The sequence below is a fragment of the Pleuronectes platessa genome, chromosome 6 (genome assembly GCF_947347685.1).
Source record: "Pleuronectes platessa chromosome 6, fPlePla1.1, whole genome shotgun sequence".
NCBI classification, from domain to species: Eukaryota; Metazoa; Chordata; class Actinopteri; order Pleuronectiformes; family Pleuronectidae; genus Pleuronectes; species Pleuronectes platessa.
The window spans coordinates 28,095,608-28,107,657 of record NC_070631.1 but is presented as its reverse complement, the minus strand read 5'-3'; the positions used below and the strand labels follow the sequence as shown (position 1 = coordinate 28,107,657).

The following is a 12,050-nucleotide window of genomic DNA, read 5'->3' as shown; positions in this document are numbered from 1 at the left end:
GGAAGAAGACAAAAACGAATTGCTAATTTAGTGAAGTAACACCATACACCTGGGATGGTCCTTTCTATGAGTGCCTTTTTAACCTATGCTAACTCTGAAACAGCAAAAGCAAGAGAACATTATGTTTGTGCAGGACACAGGCTTTTTTCTTGCCCACCCCTGGGTCATTTTGACTTCAGACATTCTATTCTAATTCTAATCAGTTCACTTCAGTGGTCTCTATCATGTCCAAGAAAAAGTAGGTGATAATGATTATCTTAATGCTACTCCGGACAGAAGTTGTAGGATTAGGCTGTGCCACAATAATATGTATAATGTGAAACTGTATAATGCACGGTAATCTGACTCAGTGGAATCTGTAGCTGTCACTCTGGGGAGCTGTCCAGTGCTGAAATGGGTGAGCCTGTAACTGCCTGTGTGGTAGCGCTCTCTGCTGATGATAGTGTCAGGCCTGTCAATCTTAGGAGGGACTGACACACAGAAGGAGGAAGAGGATATTATGGTGCTGTCAAAGAAAGAGAAGGTGTAGTTGAATAACTCTGGCCGGTTGGGCAGCGACCAAACCTGACTGTTAGCTTTTGCTCAAAATGAAAGACTGTGTCGACTGGGTTGGCAGTGCTTCTTACTGAAAAATCTTGATTGATTTTTTCTTGAATGGTAGTGGCAAGTCCCTTTAACTGATCGCGCCAAGAAGATTTCTGCATTTCTAACTCCTTTATTGCCAACCCCTTCAAGTTCAGCAAGGAGTTGCTAGGGCAGAGGACAGTGGGAAGCTGGTCTGCTCATAGGAAGACATTGAACCCAGAAATTGAGCACAAGTTGGGAGAGTTCAACATCTTAAAGGCCCCATATTGTTTAAAATACATGTTCTGGGCTTTCACTATCCATAAATACTTGAAAAGGGTTAGTGCAGGGATGGGCAAACTTTTTGACTTGCGGGCCACAATGGGTTCTAAAATTTGACAGAGGGGCCGGGCTAGGACCAGATGGATGGAGTGTTTTTGTGAACTAATATAAATGACATGGAAAAATCATTACATGAAAGGATTTGGCCTTTAACAAATAGCAAAGCATTTATTTGCCAAGCAATTTAACAAAACCCGCCTTCGGAGAAAGGCTTGCTAGCCTTTGCTATTTCGAATGCCACCAAAAAACTTGCCTTGGTAGTTGACTCTTGAATCGCAGTTTGTCGGTGATTTTTCTTTTGCTGAGTCTGTAAATTAGCCGCCAACCTCTGAGCTGTAGCCACCCGTTCTTGCGTTGACTGCTTGCTAGCGTAGTTAGCATGCTTCTTAGCAAATTGAAGGCTGATGTTGTACTCCTTGAAAACTGCGACAGTTTCTCGGCATATCAGGCATACAGCCTTCGATTGGACTTCAGTGAAAAAGTATTTTGTTGTCTACTCTGTGTTAAACACTCGGCACTCATTGTCCACTTTTCGTTTCCTTGATCCGCTCATTTTTACAGAAGGGCTCACAGGGCAAAGCGAAAAAGTGAAGGGATATCATGTCCCCTTTCGAGCCCTATACACCACACTCCCGATCAAATTTAATTTAGCTGATGCTTTTATCCAAAGCGACTTACAATAAGTGCATTCAAAACCGAGGGTACAAACCTAGTAAAACAAGAAGCAAGAAAGTACAATTTCCTCATAAATTAAGTAAAACTACAAAGTGCTATAAGTAAGAGCCATTTAATTGCTACTAAATTGTTAGTTTAAAAAAATATATATCATATATTATTTTATTGAACAAGTTCGGCGGGCCGGATTAAATAGCCCAACGTATATGGCCCGCGGGCCGTACTTTGCCCATGTCTGGGTTAGTAGGTACCCTCATAGTATGAAAACAGTCAGTCAACTGACTTTTTCACTCAGTCCTTGAATAAGCTTGTTTCTGTAACTGAGTGATTAAACGTTTACCATCTATTACAAGATTTCAGTTTTAGCCTAAATTGACTGTGTCAGGGACTTTATTTTCTTTGTGTAAGTCAGTGATTGAAAAAGTTACCATCTTAACCTACTCTGCAGTTTTGGTCTTTATTTGTAGTTTTGGTCTTTATTCAAGTATTCATTATTTTCAAGTTCTTTGTGGACCTGAGTGATAACAAATATTCAGCTTTATCAAAGCTGCGGTTTTCATTGTTATTTCCTGTTTAATACCATTAAGACAATATTCCAACAACATAGCTCTGCAACCCATTCTGGGCCTTATTTTCTTGGTTCCCTCTCTATTCCCTCCTGTGTCACATCACTCCCCTGCCCACAAAGCTCAATCAATGCACAACAGCTACCTTAATTGATATGATTAAAATCAGCTTATTAGTAACATATCATGTCAAGACCAAAGCAATTTGGGAAAATAAAGGGGCAGAGCATGGGGGAAATGGTTAAGAGACTAGGGTTATGTGATGATGTCAATTGGTTATTGGAATTGAAATGAAAAATAGCTATCAAAATTATTATATTACTTGGGAAAATAGTAATGTTTGCTAATTTAATGTAGTTAAATTAACATGATTTTCCCACTTTAAATGCACTGGCAAAAGTTGGAACTGTTGTTTGAGGAATAATTTATAAATTAGCATTCAACTAAAACTGGATCTCAGTGACCACTTGAAGCTCTATGTGGACTGGATATGGAGGAGCAATACTTACTTTTCAACCCTGAGTAATGCATATTAAAGTAATCCCAAAATGGACCATCTGACTATTTATAGCAAATTAACCATGTCCAAAACAAGATAGTGAGAATACCAGAAAGGTGAGGCTGGACTCACTTAAAATCACATTTGTAGAAATTTCTCAGATTGTTACTGTAGTATATTCCCTTAGCTAATAGATATCCATAGCACAGTTACAAACCATAAATGGTATGTTAATATCCAGCTAATGATTCTTTCTAGCATAGGTATAGATCATAATGACATGTTAATATCTTAAGGCGCCTTGAATCTTAAGTTCAAACCTTTAATTATTATCTCCAGATGTGTTCAGTGTGTTTCTCCTTGTTTGAACTATCCTTGAACTGCCTATGGAATAATAAGAGGAGAGATGGTTTTCAGCGGGTCCTTAAATCTTAAGGCACGACACATTCCCAAATTTAGGCAGAAGGCCCGGTTGTGTGACGTCATTTTATCTCTAGGTTTGTGGTAAACAACTCCCCTATATAACGCCTTACCTTGCAGAGTCAAGGCGGATTTTCACCATTTGGCTGTGTGTTATCTCCGAGTCTCTAGAGCTCGTCCTGACCTGTAATACTCTTGTGTAATAAACATTATACTTGTAAGTACTGGGTCCGCGTCTCCTCTCTTCGAACACCGACTTCAACAAGACACTACTGCGGGAAAGATACTATATTACCTAATAGGTTGTGAGAATCTAAATGGCAACAGGTGTAACACTATTATATGTATTATATGTATGTATATGTATATGGGATTTAAGCAATTACTTGTGATGCGCATATTGCAGTTAAATCCACAAACTCTCAGTTAATAACATTTGTATCAATGCGGATGGGTTCAGGTAGATCTACGATACGTACATCATTAATGTAAATGGTGTGTTTGTCTACACTTTAAGCACCGACTCTGATGTAGCCTGTATAACTAATCATGTGATTAAGAAAAACGTTTCATCCAAGAGGCTTCTTCAGTTCAGTTCTTCAGGACTTGTTAGTAAAAAACAAACTCAGTGTCTTGTGGCCCTGTTTTATTCATCCCGTTCCCATGAGTGGGTGATTGGCATATGAGGCCAGCATACCTGTGGATGTCGTCAGAGTCAATCCGGGCATCTCTAGCAAGTACTTATTTAAAACCAACCCTCTACAAAAATCACCTAATATGGCATCAGATTTAAAGGAGTTCGGATCTTCAATATAAAATTCCTATGATTGTGTTATCAGTATATTTAGTTATTTTTCTCAAGATTGACATTGTATGAACATATTGGGGTTTGGTTATTATGACAGAAAAAATACACAAATGTGAACATCTTTTAATTGAAAATAGCCTTTATATCAGTGCAAGACAAACCTTCAGTGCCTTGGAGTTGTTTGACTCAGTAGTTAGGGTAGTTGTGTACTGGTGAGGACAGGTGTGTGGTTTGAAAATTTATAAGAAGACTAAAGCTTGTCTTCAGAAAATTGCCTGAGATGATGATGTCAAAGAGTGAACATGGTGCATTGTAAGGACTTCGGATTAATCCTTTATTCCACACCTTTCATGAACTCCAGAAATTCTGTCAAAGAGAACAATGAGGGAACAATGACCCACAAAGTCAATTTAAAAAATGACATTTGATATATGAATAAAGGACATGCATATGAGCATTGTTTGTAAGACAGATGGTGACAATGACAGTTGTGCCTCTAATGTGCTTGTTAACGTACCGTCATAATCAATTTTGCCATCATTGTTTTTGTCTCCATCCTTCATCAGCTCCTCAATATCGTCTTCCGTGATGGTTTCTCCAGTAGACTCCAGCATGGTCTTCAGCTCCTCTAAGTCTATGTAGCCATCTCCATTCCTCAACAAAAAATAAAGGAATCAGCTAATACTCATTTGGAATGTTTGCTGAGTTGAAACCTGTTAACCCTGTGTACAGTGTGAACAATTTATTTCTAACATGGTAACAACCTGATCAAGTGAAGTTTGGGTTGTTACCTGAAGTCAAGATAGTTCTGTTTGACTTTAGTTACATTTCAAACATCATCTGTAAATCTACTAATGGGCGTCAACACAGATTTATTTTATATAGTAGAACTCCTATGAATTTTATGAAGGCTCTGCATGGTGCGAACAGACAATGAAGAGAAACTTACTTGTCAAACATGCGGAAAAGTTCAGCCAACTCCTCCTCTGATTTTCCTTTGCTCTCCTCCTTCATGCAGCGGACCATCATAACCAGGAACTCATCAAAATCAACTGTGCCACTGCCTGTGAATATACATGATATGATATGATTAAGACTGAAAATCTCAATATTGTATGTTAAGTGATTTAATCTCTCAAGATCCAGTTTTCCGCCTCCATGTGGTAAATCAATTTATTCCAATCCATGAAACAAAAATGCTTCTGATGTATTTCGTGCTGTGATGTGATTCATTGAAAGATGATGACATACCATCCTCATCCACCTCGTCAATCATCTCCTGTAATTCTTCAGGAGTGGGGTTCTGTCCCAACATTCTCATCACCTTCCCCAACTCTTTGGTGCTTATGCAGCCATCCTCTGCATCCTGGATGAAGATGTCAAATGCAGCCTTGAACTCTAGAAGAGACACAGCAAGTGTTACTCTCTGACAATGAGATATTTACTAATAACAACAAACATGTACAAAAGTTTACATATCTACAGAGAAACAGGCTTTAGAAACCCATTGGACCGAAGTATCTAAACCAAGAGTTTAATTTTAAATAATATATTCACTGACGCCTTTATTAGGAACATCTTTACACCTGAGGCGTGTACTACAGAGCAGGATATGCGGTTCTTGAAGTAACTTCAGATTCAACTCATGACAATACTGTCCAGTTAGATTACTAGAAAACCAGAGTCATCATTCCTACATGATTTGAGACGAATGAGTTTGAGGTGACAAGTGGTAAAGTGAGAACTGATAAAGATCTGCAGATATTTAAATGAATGGACCATTTTTCTTTTCCACGCTTTTCATGTGTGCCCTCAAATGTGAGAAGGGTGAATTTATCACACAGAAGCTTATTTGATTTCCCGACAGGATCTCTGACAGTGATAATGCTTTAACTGCCTTATTCTCTCACTGCAGCTCGGAATACAGAATACCATAAGAAGACTGTGTAATGATAAAGATAAACTAGAAAATTTCCCCTGCCGAGAAATTTCGAATGGGTGCCTAGAATTTTGCTGGCTCGAAAAGAGACTTTTGTTTTTTTGGGGTAAAGAGAGAGAGAGAGAGAGAGAGAGAGAGAGAGAGAGAGAGAGAGAGAATGGTCCAGTTTCAGAGAGAGACCCAGAGAGAGAGAGTGAGAGAGAGAGAGAGAATGGTCCAGTTTCAGAGAGAGACCCAGAGAGAGAGAGTGAGAGAGAGAGAGAAAATGGACCAGTTTCAGAGAGAGACCCATAGAGAGAGAGAAATAGAGAGAGAGATATCGAGAATGGTTTAAGAGAGAGAGAGACTTGATCAGCGGGTGGCGCTATCGCTTACACTGCATACACACTCAAAGGTCTCTTCAGGACAGGGCACTGATCATGTGACAGGATTTTGGCGGCGATTGCTCAAACTTCATTTCCACACTGACCACTAGGTGGCGCTATCACTATCACTGCATACGCACTAACATATCTGTTCAGGTCTGGAAACTGATGAAGTGTGTTCAATTTGGGAAAGATTGCACAAACTTCATTTTCACACCGACCACTAGGTGGCGCTATAACTATTAGTGTGTATGCAGTAATAATCTTGACTTGATCAGGTCAGGGCTCTGATCATGTGACAGGATTTTGGGTGTGATTGATAAAACTTCATCTTCACACTGACCACTAGGTGGCGCTATCACTATCACTTCATACACACTAATACAGGAATCTGATGAAGAGCCAATCACATTGTCTTTCAAAATCATTGACAGTTGTTTATTTAAAGAGTTCAACAGTACCCCCGTGAAAGACAAAGAAAAAAAGCTGTTTAAGTACTGGGACTTGAACCCACCACCGCTGGGTCACTGTCCCTCTGCCCTACTGACTGCATCACCTATAGTAGTTGCTGAGATAGTTTATAAATAGATCCCATTTTCCCCTTAACCCCTCTGGCCCCCCTCCTCAGTTTGTGTGACTTCACTAACGATGCAGCTGTGACACAGAGACAGTGACAGATTGGACCTGAGGAGAAGGTCCCGAACAAAATGCTCTAATTCAAAATCTATAACTCAGAGAAATAAAAACACAGTGAGAATCACAAGGTTTGGACGAACAAGAACATATCTACATTATTGTTGAAAGTCAAAAAATTAGGCCGTACGAGCAGTTTAGAAGCGTACTTCTCATTTCATAAATTTTCCTCCTAAAATTGTCATTAGTTTTAATGGAAGAGACATTTTTTCACACTCTAACGCCGTCATCAAACAAATACTTGTTACTCAAAAACTATAATTCCTATCTGGAAAATGAAAACATTTTGAGAATCACAAGGCTTGACACTACAACCAGATATGTTTTTTTCGTGAGAGCTATGGAATGGAGCCGTAGGAGCAATTTAAGTTTTATTTTTCTGTTTTAATCTTTTCAGAAATATCTTCGAAAATAACATGGGTCTCCAATGAGAGATGTTTCCGGAAATAATTCCTCGATTTCTCGTGGCGTATATAAGCACATGTCCGAGAGATTTGAGAGTGAAATGTCTGCGAAGGAAACAGTCTCAACACCTCAAATATTTCAAATCTCCCATTCTACGTTTTCGGCCACGTTATCGCGATCTTTGAGCGATCTGTTAGACTAAATTCTTATAAAAATAATAGCACACTATTCTACGTAATTCCGCAGGTTTATTTACAGGTCTCGTGATTGTGCGACAAAATTTGTGGGAGGAGAAGCGTGCCGAAATAAAGATGGATGAGGAAGTAAGCATAAGAAGCACCACGGAATAATAATATCTGGTGCATTGCATGGCGCGCTGCGCATGGCGTTGCGCCATGCAATGCAATGCCTAGTGGTGCCTCCACCACTAGGCAGTGCAATGCACCCAAAATTAATACAAAACTCTCTGATGTCTTTTATTAAAAACATTGTCAGCACTCTTTCAAATATTTACAATGATTATAAAATGAACACATTATGCTACCTCATGTTCATTCATAATAGTTTGCTCATCATCAGACCAAAATGAACTAGCTCCCTGGCGTCGCACCATTAAAACATTATGGTAATATCGTAAGATTACAACAAGACTGCTTAATTTACAATATGCCTACTAACATCTGCCATTACTTGCCTCCATTTCACTTTTCATTGCTGCTACCTTCCTTTCTATTAGACATTTTCTGGTGTGTCAATACATTAAACAATGACACACCTTTCAATATGTCATAAATATTGTAATTATGTTGATGTGTTCAAATACACTTCTGTCCATCCTGAGAGAGGGATCCCTCAAATGTGACTCTCTAAGAGATCTTTACGTTTTTATCCCCTGTTAATATATATATTTTTGGGTATATTTTCTTTAATCTTGTGGAGAGGATGACGCACCTTGTTAAGCCCTATGAACACATTTTTTATCGATGAGTATGGGCTTTATAGTTTTGCCACTCTCCCATTCACACACAAATTCATACTTTGCATCTATGTATAGTACTTTTTTTCATAAAATATCACCCTTCACCCCTAGAACAGCCATCAGGGACAATTAGGGATTCAGTAAGTTGCCCAAGAACACTTTGGGAGCGCAGAACAGGGAAGACTTGGAACAAACCGCTCTACCTCCTCGGCCACAGCTTCCCATCGTGTTTGAGATGTATATGAGGAATATGTTAATTTGAAGCCACAGCAGTGGTATCACTGATAAAACCAAAGCAACCTTTTGCAGCTGCAATAAACACAGTGAGTGTGATAGAGAGGACAGTGCCTGAAATAATTAGGGGTCAGATTTAAAGGTGGAGGCGAGTAAAAAGTATTCATTCGTACCATCAGAATGTGAGGAAAGTTGATAGTCTTAACTGTTAATTTATTAATATGATGCAAAACTTTAGGCATTATTAAACTCAGGGACAACTGCAGCATCCGCAAAGTATAGATTTGTGGATGTCACAAAGTGACCATAGATCCACCATAGTAACCATGGAGACGACTGTGTGCTGTCTTTGTACAAGTAAGGCCTGATGGCACAGAGAAACCTGTGGCTTTGGCTTCCTGCACTTTGACTGAAATGGAACAGAAATATTCCACGGTCGAAAAAAGGGCACTTAACTGTGGGGGATGCATACAAGTGGAAGTCATACCTCCGGGGATGATGCTTTACTCTGCTAGTCTTTCAACTAAACAGCCCATACTCACCATGCACCGCTGCAGCCTGTCTCAATGGCTGATGGGTCATGGAAGAAAACTTGGTCTGTACATTGTTGGACCCTTTAACGCTGAACGCCGACTACAATTTGAAATAGTCTGATCTTGCCTTTTAACATAGTGCCACCACTGAGGACTACACATTTCCTAGCTGCTGTCTTTAGTCGTCATAGTAGCCCAGAAAATAATATTGTCTTAACGTGTTGTCTCCTGCATGACTTAGGGATAACTCATGGGAGAACAGCAGATAACCACCCAGCTGTAAATTTTTAGGTTCCATCGTGTCCTCTGTATTCAATCTGCAATCCAACAGTCACATCCATGGAGAGAGACTGTAATAAACTGGCTCCAGGTACCATGTACCATGTAACACCACATGCTACAACTTTTACCTCACCCTTTTTAACAGAAAAATGCATTCTTATGTCAAAAGTCTTCCCCAGTGCATGTGCACAAGCACACCCCAGATTCACTCCCCAGAAACTGTGAGAAAGAGAACTGGAGCACCTCCCACCTTGCTCATCTTCCCTCTGCAACCTGAACCATAACTTCTGCAGGCCATAACTTCTACCATGATATAAGAAGCTGAGATAGTTGCAATGTAGTTGTTGTTGCTGTTGATTTGGTTAATACAGTTTGAAGAATTAATGGTAATGCACTTGACACTTTTGAAAGTGAAGAAATTGCGCATGTTTACATTGTTATATGTTTAATGTGTCTTATGTAAAGCTATTTTTGTCCATTGCTCTAGTTATGCTAATAGCACCAAAAGAGAGTGTCCATTTCTATTAATTAGTTAAGACAATTATAGTCTTGCCTTGCTGTAATAAGATTCGATTTAAAGCTGACCTTCTCTTTCCTACTAGCACCTGTTTGATCAGAGAGTGTAATCTTTTGCAGAGAGAAATGGATATATCATTTAAATGTCTACTCCTTCATACCGCTAGGTGGCACTGTTATAGAAGAAGAGAATAAGTACTAGTTGAGACCAATATAGAGAGAAAGAGAATGCCAGATGGCAACTGTTGAGTGTTAACTAAAGCTGTTTAATGTAACTTCAGCCTTGTCTTGTTCTTGACACCACACTAAAGTCATACTTGTTGATAATGTTTTAATTTGTACAACTGAACAGATATTGGTAAATATAGATACAAAACAGTATCAAATAGCAATAGTAGTTTCCTCACCATTTTTTTGTTCCTCTGTCAAATTTTCAACCTGAAAGAAAGAAGAATGACGATGAACATTGTATATATCAGTTATTATTTTACCACTTCACAGTAAATACAACTTCAACTCAGCAACTACACTGATCACTTCAATTCTGTACTATTCTCAGCGCAGTGGGACGGCAATGTTACACTACTATGGGAGTGGTTGGTATCAGGTGACACCCATTTGTTTTAATAGCCATCAGCTGTCCCTTCTCTTTGCTCCCTGAACTGTTTGTTCTTATTGTCAGGCACAGCAATGTGACCTAAATAAAGCCGCCTGTTCCTGTGGTCACTGGGCTTTTCACAACTATAGTTTCAGTGTCATAAAAGCCCTACAACTTGTAAAAACACCTGTTTTTCGGCTTTCAGACATACTAATTATGCATTTTTTTTACAAAAAAATAAGAAGATATATATATCTTCTTATTTTTTACAATATTGCTATTTGTAAATATATATATAATACAATATTGCTATTTGTATATATATAGTTGTATATTTTATAATATAAGAAACATATAAAAAGTTATAATAAATTCCAGTTTGTTACTGTTGCAAATAATCACAAGCAATAGTTTTCTAGAAAATGTTCTGCATCACAATTTCAAAGCTCTCTTACACTAATAATAATATGATTTATAAAAAATATTTATAGAATAAGAAAATATAAAAATGAATCCTAATATTGTTGTTTTTTCTAAAAAGTTTACGTTGAATGTAATCCTTAAGGGGTTAGGAGGACCACAAGGATGTGACCTCTGTATCTTGAGCAACTTCTACGAGGAAGAAAATTCAAGGATAACATAAATCCAAAGGCTTAGTGATCATTGTATGCTTTAGAAATTACATAATCTAGAAAAATAATATTGCATATTACACTTGGCATATTCTGTACTCACCGCTGCTTTATATACATCATCCATGGCTGCTGATCTGTTGTTGAGTCTGACACACGACTGAATGTACTGGTGCACACAGATACAATACAAATGCTTGTATCTGGACTGTGGGTGACTGTGGTACTAAAAAAGCTCTTGACTCATCCCTCAAAATTCAAGGGGTGATAAAGAGAGAGACAGAGACAGACAGAGAGGGAGAGATCTATAAATAGGTACAACGGAAGGCACTAGACAATAGGCTGTTCTTAGTTATTACTTCATACTGTTTGCGATGATACTTAAATTTATTCATAGATTGAGTTTGATGGTTTGTATGAAGGTAGACATGATTTAGGTTACTGTAAACCCTGACATCTCTCCTTGGGGAGTTAATTTGACAAGGGCAGATGGTCCCTAACACAGAGCCCTGGTCACAATTAAGATCCTTGCATCTGTCTCCTCATATTCCACTGTGCCCATGTAGTGTGTTTACTTTTATAGGGGGTTTATAGGGGCTGTCATGATATATGGTGTAAATTACGCAGTTTTTAGTCAAATTTTAATATCGGGTATTTCAGTAGTTTTTTTCTGTTTGAAGAAGTGGCCGCCAGTTACTGAAATTGTTTTTGATTTGGCTGCAACGCTGTTTACCTCTGAAACACCAAAAGTTTTTTGTGGACTCAAACACTTCACCCACCCCTTCGTTGTCATAGTGGTGAGTACATTATGAGTGAAACATTTTTGAGGGGTGAACCATCCCTTTAAGGTGATTTATGAGATTGTTGTTAGTATAGACTATGCACTTTTGGCCAAGCAGATGAACTTTTCATCCTCATAAAATATGGAAAATGCAACTCCTTATAAAAAGTTTTTTTCATGTGCTCCTGTGGCAGCAACACAATCCACGTGTGCATTTAC

General features: G+C 38.6%; 1 protein-coding gene across 1 annotated transcript; it reads right to left on the bottom strand.

Moving 5' to 3' along the window:
* Positions 1-3,981: 3,981 nt before the first annotated feature.
* LOC128442622 (troponin C, slow skeletal and cardiac muscles) lies at positions 3,982-11,297 on the bottom strand. The gene is made up of 6 exons (XM_053425176.1): positions 11,154-11,297; positions 10,228-10,258; positions 5,126-5,272; positions 4,824-4,938; positions 4,392-4,528; positions 3,982-4,240 (listed from the first exon to the last, which is right to left on the bottom strand). The coding sequence occupies exons 1-6, from the start codon at positions 11,175-11,177 to the stop codon at positions 4,209-4,211; spliced, it is 486 nt and encodes a 161-aa protein (XP_053281151.1). The 5' UTR covers positions 11,178-11,297; the 3' UTR covers positions 3,982-4,208.
* Between the last annotated feature and the right edge of the window lie 753 nt (positions 11,298-12,050).